The sequence below is a fragment of the Canis lupus genome, chromosome 7 (assembly GCF_003254725.2).
Source record: "Canis lupus dingo isolate Sandy chromosome 7, ASM325472v2, whole genome shotgun sequence".
Taxonomy (NCBI): domain Eukaryota; kingdom Metazoa; phylum Chordata; class Mammalia; order Carnivora; family Canidae; genus Canis; species Canis lupus.
In genome coordinates, this window is record NC_064249.1 from 76,311,553 (window position 1) to 76,329,375 (window position 17,823).

At 38.4% G+C, this 17,823-nt stretch overlaps 1 protein-coding gene across 2 annotated transcripts in view; it reads right to left on the reverse strand.

The window, feature by feature from the left end:
* PIEZO2 (piezo type mechanosensitive ion channel component 2) overlaps positions 1-17,823 on the reverse strand; it is a 441,806-nt gene that overhangs the window by 38,932 nt on the left and 385,051 nt on the right. The window contains exons 34-39 of one of the 2 annotated variants that reach the window (XM_049112946.1): positions 16,126-16,232; positions 14,750-14,848; positions 11,046-11,160; positions 6,945-7,004; positions 2,891-3,057; positions 1,774-1,940 (exon numbers count right to left, since the gene is read on the reverse strand). In XM_049112946.1, the coding sequence (XP_048968903.1) occupies positions 1,774-1,940; positions 2,891-3,057; positions 6,945-7,004; positions 11,046-11,160; positions 14,750-14,848; positions 16,126-16,232 (715 nt within the window). The remainder of the gene's footprint in view (positions 1-1,773; positions 1,941-2,890; positions 3,058-6,944; positions 7,005-11,045; positions 11,161-14,749; positions 14,849-16,125; positions 16,233-17,823) is intronic. The other variant, XM_049112945.1, reaches the window with a different exon arrangement.

Below are 17,823 nucleotides of genomic sequence, written 5' to 3' on the forward strand. Positions count from 1 at the left end.
TAAAACTTTTTCTTACCCACCTCTCCCCATTCTGGTTGCAATTTCAACTTGTAGTTGTCTGTTTTGGATTTGGTATCAATAAAATGGTCTCAGTTCCTTCTCCTATCTTGTCCTGTAATATATTCAGTATCTGTGGAGGACAGATATTCCAACAGGCCTCTAAAGACCTGCACCCCAGGCTCTCCAGGGGCTTAATAAGACAGCAGGGATACCTGGCGTGCCTGCGGCCTTTCCCAAGGCAGGCATCCCAACCCAGAGTGGTTTTTTTTTTTTTTTTTTTTATGATAGTCACAGAGAGAGAGAGAGAGAGAGAGAGAGAGAGGCAGAGACACAGGCAGAGGGAGAAGCAGGCTCCATGCACCGGGAGCCTGACGTGGGATTCGATCCTGGGTCTCCAGGATCGCGCCCTGGGCCAAAGGCAGGTGCCAAACCTCTGCACCACCCAGGGATCCCCCAACCCAGGGTTCTGTGGAGAGTCCTATGGGTAGGTATTTCTTCCCAGACTCACACTACTTAGAGATGATGTACCTTCATGTGTCTATCTCAAAATCAAGTTCAGGGGCTAGCATGGAAGAGGTACTTTTAAACATGTTTAATAAAAGCAACAAAAGTCCTCAGTGGTGATGTTCCTGCCCTATAAAGATGTATACCAGGTGTGACTCATCCCATCTAGCTAATCATCCTAGGCATGTCAGCCTCCTCCAAACACAGGACTTCAGCTTTAACTCAGAAGCTAGCTCCGTGCAATCGGCAGCAGCTGTCTAGAAAATTGAGGGAAAGAATGGGAAGGCTCAACTGGGGTAGGTAGTAAGAAAGGCACATCAGTTCTCAAAGTTGGCCTGGAGTGCAGGAAAAGGCCATGAGGGGCCGCATACCTTAGTGGTTGAGAGACCGGGCTCTGAGCTGAACCATGTGGTTTTGGATTGTTCGTGGCTCTTCTTTTAAAATACTTCCTAGCTGTGTGGCTTTGGGTAAGTGACTTACTCTCTGTAACTGAACTTCATGTTCTGTGAAATGGGGATGATAACATGCATCTGGGGCTTTCGAGGATACAGTGAGGTAGCCCATGTACACTCTGTCACGCTGGCCCGTGGTGAGTACAGGGCTCCTGTAGTGAGACTATGCATGTGATCCCACAGGCCAGAGAAGATGAAAGCTGATAGACTCCCTTCTTGAATTTTTATTATGGATCACAAAGTAACAATTCTGAAAGGACAAGATCAAAGATAGCAACAGATGGTAGAAGATTCTAGTAAAGAAAATACTCTGCGGGGCAGCATTTTTTCAGAGGAATTAAAGATACAGCCATTGACACAGTCACTTTGTGATTGGAAAGGCTCACTCATTCTTATTTGCCTCCAGCTTGGAAGTCTCTGTCCTAGGCTTGTGAGTCATACAGGTGTTTCTAATATGGTCTTTTTTTTTTTTTTTAAAGTAGGCTCCACACTTGGTGTAGAGCTCAAACTCATGGGGTTCAAACTCACGGCCCTGAGATCCAGACTTGAGGTGAGGTCAAGAGTGGGACACTTAACCAATTGAGCCACTAGGCACCCCTCTAGTAGCCTATTATTGATACCTGATTGTACCTGGCTCAGTCAAGGGGAGGACAGGATTCTTTTTGCTTTGCTGCACGCAGGCAGGTAGGCTGAGGGGGGTGGGGATCCATGTCAGTTTCTGATTAACTGTTTCCGCAGACATTCATTTCTCATATTGCTGCAGCCCACCTCTTTTACCTTTGTCAAAAGCAAACCCACTGTTTAGAACGTGAAATACCTGGAGATACTGTCATGTGAATCTAAGCTATCCATCCTGTGGGCTGTCTGTGCACCGGAAGCTGCGCCAGGACGGTCGTTAATGGTGTCCAGTCCAGACTCTCTGGAAAGGTTCATGATGTGGTTCTGGTAGTACATGTGGATGCTCTCCCGAGTGGGGACGTTGCCCTGTGGAGGGGAGACAGCGCCACAGTTCTTACTTGCCGGTGTGGCCACCTGGCATTTCTCAATACCGGTAACTCTCATCGGCACACACACCTTGCGCGAAGATTACAAAGCTAGTCAAGGTGGGGATTGATTTTAACTCATTGGATTAATGGCTCCCAATATCACTGGGTAAGGCTCACAAGAAATCCCTTTTTGGTTATGGGTGAAGATGTTCAAAAGGCCATAAGTCCTGGGGATGTCATGGACAGCATGGTAACTGTACTGCATTTTTGAAAGTTTCTAAAAGACTAGAACTTAATAGTTCCCATCACAAGAAAAAAAAAAAAACCCAGGAACAATGTGTGCTGATGGATGTTAAATCAACTAACTGTGATCATTTTACAATATATACAAATATCAAATCATTACATCATACATCTGAAACTAATATGTTTTATGTATTATATCTCAATAAAAATAAGATAAAACCTTTTCAACAAACCCTTTCTTATATGTAGGTAATTTTGCTAAATGATAGTAACTTTTTCAGAAACAAACTATTAGTTTTAAATACTATCTATAAACTGTATATGATGATATTTTGTTGCTCTGCATATATCTTAAAGTTTCAGATCACACTTCCCAGACTAAACAACATAATCCACGAGACAGTAGAGCCTGTGGACTTGCAAACTGGGGAGGGGAAGGAACAGAATGAATAAACTGGCCATTGTCCCAGGACTGTGCGTGCATGTGTGCACACACATGTGCATATGTGCATGCAGTGTCTGATTATTTTAATTCTGAGCATGGAGCAGATTTAAATATACAGAAAAACAGAAGGGTTATGTAAAGACAGTCTGAAAGACACACTGCAGATTTTGTGTTATCCTATTTGGAGCCCTGGACATTGACTTTTAAAATCCTTATAATGTGGGAAGAAGCAAAAAGAATTGTACCAACAGTGTTACCTTTTTAATTTCTCTGGTCAGCATGCATCTTTCAATTCTCAGAACTGTAGATATATCAATATGCTCCCTTGAAATGGAGTTAAGCCAAGTTGTGAAACTATCCACTGTTGCCAGAAACAGAACCCAGGTAAATTTCAAAATATTAAATATCCTCTTGATGATATTATCTAGGAAGAAGAAAAGCAACAAGATTTCAAAGGAGCAAAATACCATCAGCCATTTTGCTGTTGTGTAGCACAGCGATGTTTTACCAAAGGCAGACCTGGCTTCAGACCAGCATGCCTAATACGGAGTGATGCACGTGACACTCAGCATGATGGGGGGCATGAAGGAAGACAGGCAGTATAGGAAGCTATGGGTGGGTCTATCGAGACATGCACTGGCAGCATCAAAACCCAACTGGGATAGAATTTTTATCCTGTAGTCAAAACAGCAGTTGGAATAGGCCCATTGACAGATAATAGGTTTGATAAAAAGTAGATATTGCACTCAAAGACGTTTCTCTTGATGACACAGGGACAGAAACAGTCTATCTATCCAGGAAACTGGGTCCTTTAATGCTATTTAAATAAAGTTCTTCTTTTCTTAAGTAATGATTATTGTTGGAAACAATTCTATTGATTCAGTAAGACTTTTGATGCTTGTCACTGCAGCTGCATTTCAGTTAAAACACGTTCCAGCTTATTGTGTAAAAGGGCTCAGATACTACTAAATTATCTCCATCATTCTATTTCATTATATTGAGCTTCGCCAAATTCTGCACATGGGATCAATCCTGTACAACCAACAGATGCTGTAAGATTCCTGATGCACTTGGGTTCCCTTCTCTGTCTGCCACTGTGATGTGGGGAGCCTGGCCAACCTGCCCAGCATGGTAAGCTCAGCTCAGATTGCCACCGTGTCTGTGACATCATCTGGGTGCAGCACATGTGCCTTCCTTGTGCCCTCAGAGAATTCCACAGGAGCTCCCTGATGATCATTAAGATTTGAGGAGGTTCCAACTGTGACCTAACTTATTTGAGGTCAGAATTGAAATAAAAGAGGGAAGATGGTGTCTTTTTTTTTTTTTTTTTTTTTTAAGATGGTGTCTTAACTGCCTGTTTGATTCATCCATTCCCATAAGCCAATGGTTTCTCGACTGGTACACAAGGAATCCTTCAAACTGGGCCACCAAATTTTGATCCACGTGAATTTTTTTTAACTTGGCATTTCAAAGATTATGTTTTATTTGTGATTTCAAACACCGCGGTAAAGTGAATACTTAGCAAACATCATAATGAATCAAAAACCGCCTTAAGTGTTTACTAACGAAAACCTAAAACACCATCACCTCTACCACCATCAAGAAAAACAGCTTGTACCCTTCAACCTTCTCCCAACTGAAAAAAAAAGGAAGGAAGAAGAAAAGAAAGAAAAAGAAAACAGATTCAAGTGTCATAGTAAAATCTTAATGAATTTATGATTAATGATTATAGTTTGGAATTGAGTATAGCATGCAGAAAAGGGCATAAGCCTCTATGGTCTTATGCAGGGCTCATCAAACTTTTTGTAGATGCGATCTGACAATAAATATCTTTGGCTTGCAGGCCATACTGTCCCTACTACAACTCTTCGTCTTTTCTAGTGTGGTGTGCGTGCAAGCAGCTATAGACAATGTCTATGAATGGGCACAGCTGGGTTTCCAATAAAACTTTATTCGTGAAGTTTGAATTTTATAATTTTCATATGTCATGATTCTTCTTTTGATTTTTTTCAACCATAGAAAAGTGTAAAAATCATCCTTAGCTAACAAGCCATAAAAGCAGCAGGTGGGATTTGGCCTGAAGGTTGTATAGTTGCCTACACTAAATCCAGTGCAATCAGATGTGACATTGGCATGAATCACCCCTGCTCACCGCTAATCCTCTCTCTTTCTATAGACCACAGTCTGACTCTGAATTTGACTTTGTAATAGGGGAAAAACGTTATTTGTGAATTGGATTGCCTAGGAGGAAGGCAGAGTTTCTCTTGGGGAAAGGTTTGCTCTTTTCAACAGGAGAAGCACTGAAGGGAAGTTTATCTATGAACAGGGTGGCCTCAGGACAGAGTCCAGGTGGGCAAGATAGAGACAAAGAAGAGTTGAACAGTTCTACCTACTGAAGGAACAGGAATCTTGGAGTTGCCAGCTGGTACCTGGGAAAGAAAGCGGGAATGATCTAATGAGCCAGGCCCCAGAGGCACCAGCTAGGGAGAGACCCACTGAGGCAGGAACAGTGATCACTGACTTTCCCCTTGAAGTTGCTTCCTGACTCTGCTGTCACTGCCCCATCCACCCCTGCTATTCCCCAAAGCCTCTGTAAAATGCCATCACACCTAACAGTCTTCCATGAGGTGTACTTTAGGAAGTAAGGAAATGAGAGCATCTTCTGATGAACAAAGCAGCCCAGGAAGGGACCAGCTGCTACATGATGCTGCATGGAGGGAGGTCCTGCAGATTCCACAGAAGAGCAATTCTGAGCCAAAGGCAGCCATGGGCATCTATATTGCTGCTGCCTTCTCCCCCCAGCTCCTGTTTGGGGTTTAATCTGAGCCAAGGTTCGTATATCCCACAGTTCTTTGGACAGAATCTCTAGCTGATTGGTTTGACATAAAAAGAAAGTCTGAGCCCTAGAGGCTGAAGGACTTGGGGATTACACCTATCGATAAACTTGACAATTTTTGACAATTTTTTTCTCATATACACAATTATTGCCTGGGAGGTAGTAATGATACATATGATTATTTTACAGTTTTGCCAAGGCTGGTCCTGAAGGTAAAACTAAAATTGCTGTGTTGGAGACACGAATAACACACACTTTATTAACCTGAGTGACCACAAACTAACATGTGGAAATTGCATTTAAAATTTTTATTTATTTTTTCGCCAGAGTCATTAAGGCATCATGGTTAAAGTCACATACTCTGAATTTAGACTTTTTTGGTTCAAATCCCAACTCTGCCTCTTAGTGGTTGTGTAGACTTGGAAAAGTCAGCTAATCTTTTTCTGCCTCAGTTTCTTATCTGTTAAATGAGGGAGAGGGATTTTGAGGTAAGCGGTTAATATGTCTAAAGCTCTTGGAAAGTGCCCGGTAAAGATGTGTGATCCAAAGTGTTAGCTACTATTACTGTATGTAACTTTGCAGCAATAATAGAACATCTGGTGTTCTCCACATATGTGTGAGTCAAATAATCTGGAAATGGGGGTTCAGGTTTAAGAACGATGTCGTAGGTGGTGTTAGTCTCATTTTGGGCCAGCAGATGGCATCCTTGGAAGTATTCATGTCCAGAATAAGTGCGCCTGAAAATCTTGCCTGCTGATAAATAAATGTATGTACACAGGAGTTCCAGCCCTATGACATGGAGGAAATGATATGTTTATGGAATTAGAGAGACATTTGAGTTCATTTCATTTGGAAGCTTTTGTCTTGCTTTTTTTTTTTTTTTTTTTTTTTTTTTGCCTTCATGGAGAAATTTCCCTCCACCACTCACATCCTATGAAGCCCAAATGACACCATGACTGAGCTAGGAATTAGAAGATATGGATTCAGTCTCTGACTCTTTCACTTAGTAGCTGTAGAATCCTGAGCAAACTCACTGGGAATACCACTTCATCAAGTGAAGACTTTGGCCTAAACTTCTAGAATCGTCTCATTTCTCCAACTGTACTTACCTCTGATTTAACTCCTTCTTTCTATGTCCTTTAAAATTGATTGCCAATATTTTTTGTGCTTTTATATTGGTGGCTTCCATGGGACATTTATAATTTGCTCCCCAAATCCTCTCTCATAGATATTTGGATAAAATAGTTTACAAACTGACTCTAATCCAACATTCAATCCAACAGTGTAAAGGTCAAATCTACTTTAAGGAGTCACTTTGAAATTTTACTTAAGATGAGATTTCAAGGGACATTGATTATTTAGCCATAGTCCAGAAATAGTTTTTGATTAATTATTTTTAGGCAGCCTCCCATGACATACCTTCTGGGAAAGCAACATTTTCAAATTCCCCCCAGTTCATATTTGTCTTTGGTTACCTGGTCCATCGGATTTCTTTTTGATTGGTTCATCCTCTCGGTCTTCCCACTCCACAGGACCTGCCCAGTGTGTCCAATAAACATGAGTTAGATCGTTTTAGGGGAAATTAAATGTCAACACTACTCTTCTGGAGTAAAAGTTATTTTGCAATTAAATTTAGAATATCTGCCTAATTTAAGAGCTCTCAGGAAAAAGTTGTAAGAATCCATAGCTCTCAGATTCCCTTTACTCCACTCCAGAGTAAGAATCATGTATAACTAGGAATAAATAAACTATAATCCACTGGCTAAACCATTTTTAGGACTAGTCAAATAATTTTAGAACATTCTAAGATTTGTTCTTAGACATTAAGAACAAATGTCTGAGGACAGCAAGTACAAGTTTGGAGTAAAAGGGTGCTAGTGGGGGGAATTTGCAACACTAAATATTAAAACTAACTATCCAGCTACTGAACTAAAAAACAGATGACATTGGCCCAGAACTAGACAGTAGGATAGTGGATCAGAGTTCAGAATCCAGAAACATACCAAAGAATAAATGGGAGCTTAATATTGACAAAAGTAGCATTTAGGTTCACTAGAAAAAGGGAGGATAATCTAATAAACAAGGATAGCATAGTGGTCTATCTATGTAAAAGTAAACAAATTAGATTTCTACTTCACAAAATAATAAAAATTCAAAATATAAATAATACTGTGAAGAAATAAAGGAAAACATTTGCATAATATGTGGGGGAAAGATTTTCTTTAGCAACATGGAAACCCTGAAACTGCAAAAAGAAATTGAGACCTCTTTGACGTCAGAAAAAAAAAATTGTTTATATAACATATGCTATAAACTAAATAAAAAATAAGCACTAAATGGGAAAAATACGGGATCCCTGGGTGGCGCAGCGGTTTGGCGCCTGCCTTTGGCCCAGGGCGCGATCCTGGAGACCTGGGATCGAATCCCACATCAGGCTCCTGGTGCATGGAGCCTGCTTCTCCCTCTGCCTATGTCTCTGCCTCTCTCTCTCTCTCTCCGTGGCTATCATAAATAAATTAAAAAAAAAAATTTAAATGGGAAAAATACTTGTAACACATGAGGAAAGGATAATATCTCTAATATATAAATATTCTCTAAATCAGTAAGGACAAACAACCCAACGGAATAATATTTTGGAAAATGATAAAAATGTTTAAATCTTAGATTTGGAAGTACAGAATACCATGAAAATAGGAAATAAAAAATGCTCAGTCTCATTAGTTAGGGAAATTCAAATGAAAATAAAAGCCATCTGTCATCTCTAAGAAAAACAAACAGTACAAAAAATAACATTCTGTAAGATTAGGCTGTAGGGAAATGGACACTCCTGTACCTTACACATAGGAATGTAAATTTCTAAAACCTTTTGGGAAAACATATATTAAAGTATAAAAGGTCATACGTCCTTACTCAGAAATCCCACTTTTGATAATCTATTCTGTGGAAACTCTGTGTTTTCCTGACCTTTAGCTATGCATTTAAATATACACACATGTATATGCATGCCTGTATGCATTTTTGTGCAAGGGTAACTATGATAGCATTGTTCATTGTGGCAAAAATTTGAAAGCAAACAATGTCCATTAGTGATGGAATAGTTGAATAAATTATGCATATCCATATTGTAGATTATTTTGCAGTCATTAAAAAAGGATGATATAGTTTTATAAATACTTAATTGGAGAAATGTTCATAACACAATGCTAATGAATGTACCAGACTGATTTACATAGCACGCACTCATTTTTGAAAATAAACAGAAGAAACGGTGCCTGCACACATTTACGGAACACATGAGTAAGGAGTGGAAATGAACACCCCACATTGTGAGGATGTGGCACCTGCAGGGATGTGTTTCCATGGCAGATTGTCACATCTACTTCTTGACTGCTTGTCTTGTTACATTGGCTGTGCCTTCATTTTGTCTTTTAAACCAATAAAGTAAAATAAAATTAAAGCTACCAGGAGATAGCAGGGAGCAGAATGGGCAAAGAGGAGAGAGAGTTTGTAGTTAGAGTTCCATTAGTAATTATGCTTCCTTTTCTCTGATTTTTTCAATACATTTTTAATTTCACAAAAAAAAATCTGCATAGATTTTCTTTGTAAAGAATCAAAATATAACAGCTAAACCTAAAGTTCCCTAAAATCATACCACTTAATCTCAGTCTCTCCACAGAAGAGACTCCTATTCCTCTCCCAGAAGTAACCACTGTTATTAATTGCTAAGTATTCTTCTTGGTCTTTCTCTTGCATTTATGCAGTATTATATTCACCTATTAAAAATGCAAAATACTGTCTTGAGGAACACTGGCTTCTGTTGTTTCATAAATGGTTTTATAATGTGCATGCCATTTGCAACATAATACTTTTCATTTAACATTATGTCAAGTTCAAGGTCAGCACAGGTTTCAACTGTGCAAGTCCATTTATATGTGAATTATTTTTTTATAAATACAGTACAGTTCTGCAAATGCATTTTGTCTTCCTTATGATTTTCTTGATCACATTTTTCTCTAGCTTACTTTATTGTTAGAATACAATATATAATACATGTAACAGACAAAATATGTATTAATCGACTGTTTATGCTATTGGTAAGTCTTCTGGTCAACAATAGGCTACTAGTAGTTAACTTTTGGGTGTGTCAAAAGTCATACAAGATTTTTGACTCTGTGGGGGTCAGTGCCCCAACCCCCACATTGTTCTAGGATCAACTATGATCCATCTCGCTTTTTAAACTACTGAATAGAATTCCAAGTTTTTCTTTTTTTTAAAGATTTTATTTATTTATTCATGATAGTCACAGAGAGAGAGAGAGAGAGAGAGAGAGAGAGGCAGAGACACAGGCAGAGAGAGAAGCGGGCTCCATGCAGGGAGCCCGATGTGGGATTCGATCCCGGGTCTCCAGGATCGCGCCCTGGGCCAAAGGCAGGCGCCAAACCGCTGCGCCACCCAGGGATCCCGAATTCCAAGTTTTTATTATTAACAAATGTTTGATAAATATTCTTGGACATGCGTCTTTGTGCACATGTGCAAATATTGCTTCAGGTTGTGCAAATATTGCTTCAGGTTAAGTCACACAGCTTGAAGTAGGACTGATCTGTAGTAGGATATGGACATTTAACATTTTTGTAGATATTAGCATATTGCTCTTCAAAGTGAATGCACTACTTTACTACTCCATGTATAGTGTTGTATGAGTTATAACTCATACAGGCACCTATCTTCCCACTAGCTCTAAACAGTGATATTAACAAATGTTTGGGTTTTTGCCAATCTGAGATAAAAAAACAAACAAGGAAAACAGTAGTACATCCAAGTATTAGTTGTGTTTCTTGTATTAGTAGTGAAGCTGAGATTCTTTTGGCTATTTCTGTTTCCTGATCTGTAAATTATTTTTCATATCTATTCATATATTGGGTTAATTTTTTCTTTTACTACTTTTTAGAAGTTCTTAGTATATCTAGAATACTAATCTTTAGTCTCATATAAATAATGAAAATATTTTTTCTGATGGCCCCCCCTTTCACACTGTCACCTTGATTTTGGTGTTTGTTGTAGCTTGGAATTTTTGCAATTTTCAGAAATGTCTTCCTATTGTATATTTTCAAATATGCTGAATATGGTATTGGTAGTTATGTTCCATTTTTGGCTTCTGATCCTGTTTACATGTGTTTTGCCTTTTCCTCTTAGTCAAATTTACAAAAGTTTATCCAAAAAATTTCCAAAAATTTTTTCTAGGAATCAACTTTTCACTTAATGATAGATCTTGTCTTGTATTTCTTTTCTGTGACTTAACATCTGCTTAAAAATTAATTTTTTCCTTCTACTTTCTTTGGATTTATTTTGCTCCTCTCTCTTTTTCATTCTATAAAATGTATCTTAACTTAAATTCATGTTTTTATTTATTCCAAGGGTCAGATATGAGCAGTGATGGACAAGTAGAACTCTGTGCACTCCTTAGAATATGAGAATGGCATTCCTGCAAAGCTTCTGTCCTTTGTAGCTCCCTACTGTATCCCAGGGCCACACAAACAGTGAGTGCTGGCTGGACTCTGCATTCACACAACACTCACCCTCCCCAGATCCTTTTCTTCTTCTTTTCTGTTCTTCTTTTGCAGACTTTTTTTTCTCTTTGCGTCTCTGTCGCAGTGCTGTTTTAGGGTCAGTGATCCAGGCTTGATAAACAAACTGAAGGGGGGAAAGTTCAGTTATTTTCTAGCTTTGTAATAATTTGAATTAAAAGAAAAGGAACCAACACCAAACTTCCCAACTTTTGGAAATACATATATATATATATATTTTTTTTTTCTCCCAGCACAAACTAAATCTCCTGCTCCCATATCCCTCAATATTCTGAGTTGACCTGTGCTATTTCCACTATCATGAAATAAAACATGAAAACAGACATTGTAGGAATATATTTCATTTGGTATCACAATCATGAGATACTTGGGTAACCTCCATTCTTCCCAAGTCCCTGTGTACTACCACCACTTTGTGAGAGTTTCTGATTCTTTTGTATCACACACAATAGGATACGCTGGGCACCATGCTAAGGGTAACTGGAGTACTTTTTTCCCCTTGCAAATAAAGTTTGAGTCAATAACAAAACATCATTTGCCCATTTAATTTGGGAAAATAGTTATGCACATTTGATATTCTCCCTTGTGAAAAAACAGCTATGACCAATGACTTGAGAAAGGGTTTTGTAGATTGATTAGTATTTGTAGAGGAAAAACTAATGTGATGTTGAGGTGAAGGAGTCATTCCAGAATGTTACTGAAGGCCAACCATGGTGCTTTTGGTTGCCTTTTGTCATTTTCATTCAAAAGCTGAAAATGGTTACATTAACATAATAAAACCAATAACCCCCAGAGAGCAACTTTAACAGCCCACCCGCAAAATGTCTCTCAAGTCATGCAGAAGGAACAAAAAGAAAACCTTGTTAGACAAAGTCAGCCATCTGTAATCATAAAGCCAAGCAGGCATGCTCCTCATGCACCCACAAACACACCTGGGTCTCAGGGAAGCTGGGTTTTCTATTATAATGATAAAGTTAAAGGAATGTTTTATGGGAGCACTTTGTAAACCCAGATATTTTCACTGTATTCTGTATTATTTTCAGATTTCTGAAATCTTTGAAAAATACAGTGTAAGCAAACCACTTGCATGGTGATGTCAGTAAAAATGAAGAGGGATCCAACTTTTCAATGGATGGAAATGTAAAGGTCATAGGTGACAAAGGAAGAACACTGCTTTTATTTCACTGGTAGAAATCTGAGTCCTACAGGCAATTAATGTGAATGGAACATCTGTATTATTTCGGAATAATAAACCAAGGAGGCAAAAAATAATCTTATTTTATGCCAAAAAAGTTTTTTTGGAAAATGAGAAGATGAACTGACACTGGAAGGAGAAACATCAAATGAAGGAACTTATGGTAGATATGTATTGAGCATGCTAATTGGGTGTTCCATCAAGAGTATCTTTGCCATGTATGTCAGGTCCTTTGCTTATTAAACCTGCCACCTCCCAAAAAGAATATTTTTGACGTTTAGTACATTCATAAGCAAACTTGCTTGAGCAAAATATTGATTCTTTTAAAACAATCTGAACTGCTAAACACAAGAAATTTTCACGTTTAAGAGCAACATATGATGACAATTCCTTTAAAAAAAGGGGTTATGACAATATTACTTTTAGATAATGCCAGAATCCCCAAAATAGAAAATAAAAAAGTAACTCAGGATTTGTGAGGGTATTAGGTACACAAGTTGGAGGCATTCTTTTGTTCTGGAAAAAAATGGGGAGGGTAGGCTAGAAGGAGAAGGGGCATTTAGGACAGGATGGCAGAAGTCTTGCAGGAGGGTGAGTGCCATTCAGCTTTTGTCTTATGAAAAGGAATCCCCTGGTTCTACCTATGATCCCTAAATGATTAAGTCCATCAGTGTTTTCTCACTGAGATGAGAATTTACATAATTCAAATAAGGGGGAACAAAAGAAGGGAAGAAAATCCTATGAGGAGTCCCTATTTGTAGGTAAATTTTCTTAATGCTGATGTTTGGAACTTCAAACCCTATATAGCGACTGGAATATTTGATAGAGGGTCAGTCTGACTGTTTCAAGAAATGGTGATAACAAAGTGGGAGGAAAGATCCCAATTCTTACTGAGTCAAGAAATAGAAGTTTCTTACTGGAAGTTCTCAGTGCTAGTGGGAAATGAGGTTCATCTTACTGAAAATATACAATGCATAAGGCATTTAGTTTTTAAAACAGGAGAGACTTTTACTAAAGTGGATGGAGATTCTTCACTGAAATTTGTTAAATTTAATAAACTCTCATTTAATTCAGGTGTGACCCAGAACTTTATGTTGTCTGTAAGAAGTTATTTTATTTCTGTTTTAATTTTTTTATTTTAATTTTAATTTTAATTTTAGTTTCATTTTTTTTTAAATTTTATTTTATTTTATTTTATTTTTTTTTATTTTTTATTTTTTTAGGGAGGGAGCTGGTGGAGGTGCACAGGAGGCAGAGGGAAAGGGAGAGAGAGAATCTTAAGCAGGCTCCCTACCCAGTGCAGAGCTGCACACAGGGCTTCATCTCATGACCTAAGCCTGAGCTGAATTCAACAGCCAGAAGCTAAACTAACTGAGCCACCCAGGTGCTCCTTTGTTTGATAATTACATTGCAATCTTTCATATAAACTCATAAATATGAATGGAGAGACTTATATGGTAGTCATAAAAGGGAAAAGAAAAACAATCCTAAGGAAGTGAATACCTTGAATATTAAATGAACTTTCAGACTCCTGGCATTTTAAACATGAGAGGAACCAGAAGTTTAGATTTCCCTACTCAGAATGGACCAGCAGCTGCCCTTCCTCTGGGAGTTCAAGAGCATTACAGAATTGTAAGTGCCACAGGACCTGCTTCATTGACAGAACCTGCATTTAAATAAGATCCCAGGTGACATGGAAAAAATGTTGGTCTCCCTCAGTATCCAAACACTTGCTTAACATGTGAGCATAAAGACCTAAGAGTTCAAATGCCTGCCCCAGATTAAGTCAACAGAACCAGCTTTCTATAAAGTACATGAACAGTAATTCATTATTTATGATTTTCAGTAATGAGTGACTACAGCATAGGTAGCTGGGTAATGTTTGTTGTGCATTAGATGAATCGACACACAGCTTTTTCACAGTTTATTCTGCACTATCTGAGGTGACATGGGAGTGAAAAACTACACAGATCTTTCACGGCAACACCGCTTCATGAGGGTTTGTATCAAAATCAGAAGAGTAAATGGAAGACGATACCAAATTCAGGGAAGATGGAGACTTGGATGGGAAACCAACAAGGAAATGGGGTCAAATGAGTCTTTTATTAGCTCATTCATAATTTGACCAGCTTTCTGAGGACAATGATCACACGTGTAACACATCAGGACTGACACATGCAACCAGATGTGACCCTTTTAAAATGAGACGTGACTTAGGCAAAACTACAAGAAGGACAGAGTAGACGTTTATCTGCATTTTCTCTCTCTATATTTCGATAGGCTGTGGTGCCATGTGAAGATCAAGAATCAAATAATTGGAAATTTGGCTTCTCAAAACTCTCCTTGGAAAGCTTTGCCTACTATTTTAAGTTCTTCTACTTCCTCCATTGTACGATCTATAGAACAGGGAAAATGCAGGTGTAGGCCAACAAGGATCTGCTTGTCTAAAGTTCTACGGAGCGGAGAGTCACACACCACATGTCAGTGAAACATCAAATACCTTTGCAGCTCTGATTAAATACTGAAGAATAGTTTTGGGAAGTTTAATGACAGACTTTGGCAAGGCTAAAATGGCCGACGCAAACTTCCCAATAGCTCTCTACAAAGAAGGACAAAGCAAGAGTGATTAGTAGAAAAACACCAAAGACTAATAATTTAATATATGATGTCAGTATGAGTTTGTCTCTACAATTACATCAAGTAGGTTAAAACGTGCCAATGACTGAAGCTAGAGTAAAATGTGCTTTGCTTGTAGGTTAGGAATAAGGAAAATAGTCATTGCATATAATCCATAAACATGGCGAGGATGATCATGTTTTCTCCTTTGCTGAACGATGAGTGGTGGTTATAAGAAAACTCATTAGAATAAAAATAAACAAGTCATTAGTATTTGACAAGCCAGGCCCATACATGCACACAGACACCATCTTCAAGAAACACATTCAGGTAGTGATGGGGCTAGTGAGGAAGCATCAGAGCAATGTGTCTCCATAAATAATTTAGTTCTTTAATTTCATTGGGAATACAGGGGTGAATGTATTCACCTTCCAGCCTGAGAAGACCTGGCCAGCAAAGCAACAATGACCTTTCCATGGACCCATCCTGTGGCTTGATGGGTATCACTCTATCTATGTGTCTTAGAGTATAACAACTGAGAAATAACAGTCTTAACATGTGACTACTTCATAAAAGAAATATATACCAAGCTTGCACCCCATATGTAGCTCTACTGACCAGTAGAGTTATAAAGCATTGATTAGACATTCACTGGATACATCATACTGGGCTGGTGAGCTATGTAACCAAGAATGATATGACAGGTTCTGAAAAGGAAAGGCAATTAAGCTTAAAAAAAAAAATCAGAACTGTGCCAGCTATTTTTGGGATTTCAATAAATTCTCAAATCTTTAGCAACACAAATGAAATGGATTTTCAAAATTTGAAATGACATTTAAATGACCATTTGTTTGAAAAACAAAGCAAATGCTTTATTTTTATGATCAACTCTTTCACATATCAAAATATAAGTCCACTCAAGTGATCCAAAGCAATGCTAACGAAGTCTTCTTCACCTTCTACATGTAACAGAAAAATAAAGTTCACCCAGGGAAGCTTTATTTTTTGTTTATAGCATCAGAAGATTTTTTTGATGTGAGTGAATGAAGATCTCATGGGAACAGTGTTCTTGCAGTAATTATACCAATGCTGAGAGCAAGCAGCATTACAGTTTAATGAATAAACAATTTCAGATATAAATCAGAAGCTTCTGGAAGCTGTTACACATGAACACAGCGGACGAAGACTAGACCTACAATCAAGGTCTGCTGGAAAGAAAAGCTCTTCAACTAGCAGAGGACATGGTTTTCCCATAATTACCTGGAAAGCTGACCTTCTCGGAGGTTCTTCATCTTCCTTTTTTAATTCTTCTTCTTCTTCCTCTTCACTATCCGTTTCAAACAAATAATAATCTCCACTCCTGACCACTAAGTAAAACAAAATATTTACTTATTTCTTGAAAAACATATGAGATAATTAAGGGCTTATTAATGAAATTCCCCCCCCCCCCCAAGATATATAAATTGTCCACAAGAGACCACAGCAAGAGATGTTGGTAGGGAAGAAAAAAACAAGAGATGAAGAGAACTCATTCTGGACTAACACTACATGGTGTCGGCATGGTTGGGTCTACAGAGCACAAGGCCTTGTCTATGCAACGTAAGAAAACTGGCCACTACTGGGTTCATCTGATAGTTTCTCTCCTCTTCGTTGTAAATTTTATACAGACACATCAGGTGAACTCTGTAGCAACCAGTTTTGTTACCAAGATGGCCAAAATCATGGATGGAAAACTGTTAGAGTTTCACAATTCAGACAATTCAGCAATTTGGGTCCTTTAGACGAGGCCAAAGTGAAGTGGAGGACTTGGTGTTGTCTGAATGGGTCGAGTGTGTTGTAGACATGCCAATCAGGATGATTCAGAACCGAGAATCAGCATCACCAACTTCTACTTCACTTTATACTGTGCAGACCTGGTTCCTCCACACGTGACACAAGGGACATGACATATATGGCAAGACATTTGAAAGAATTAAAACAACAACAACAAACACATTGCCATGAGGAGGAAATGAGCAGGTTATATTAAAAAAAGAATACAACCACAAAACACCACCACCACCACTCTGGCTGTTTCTACACATAGCATGGGACAGACTGAGGCATGGCAGACAGGGTCCATAAGGTTTAGCACTATTAGGCTTCAGGTCAACAAGGAGCTCCAGTTGTTTACTGAAATGTGAGGAGAACCGTATTGACCATAAGACACAAAGCACAAACAGTACGGATTGTCCTTGTCTTGCCTGATATTTTCCCTGCAAGAACATATTGCTGTGTTAAAAGTCAGGAGCAGAGAAAGCGGAAATGTCCAGAGATTTAAAGAAATTTGAGAATCCAATCTTTATCGGTTTAAGCATTATTTTATCAGGGAAAAGAGACCCAGCATATACATTTCTGATGCTACAAGAACTGTACCATCATTGCAGGAAAAAATACGAGTATTTTCAAGTTATATTCAAGTTTTCAAATGCTGAGGTGTCTTTTGGATGACATAACATGATGTCTTTGGTTATCTTTTGGATTCATACATTGTAAGGTAATGGAAAACCTTGGCTTGTTTAAAATTAGTTGCTTGAATATCACTAAACATGGTCAAAAGGTAGATAATTTTGCCCATGATTTCAGAAGTATCTGAAGCCTCCATCCGTGAAGATGCAGAGTGAATGAATTGGGCCTTATATCCTTGAACAGAAGCACTGTAATTCGTTACTTTTATTCTGAAGAAAGAACCAGGCCCAGAATACTGGGTCCAGGCCCGAGGGAATAAATGCAATACAACATAAGGTAAGAATAAGCAAGAACAAACCAAAGTTATAGCATTACATTTGACAGTGAGGAAGACCATTAAAGTAATGCCTTCATATAAGCTCAGACATTTGCAGGAAAGTTACATCAACTTGATGTCACATGGTCATTTGGTAAAAACAGAATATTACAGGATTGAGCATTTTACCCTCA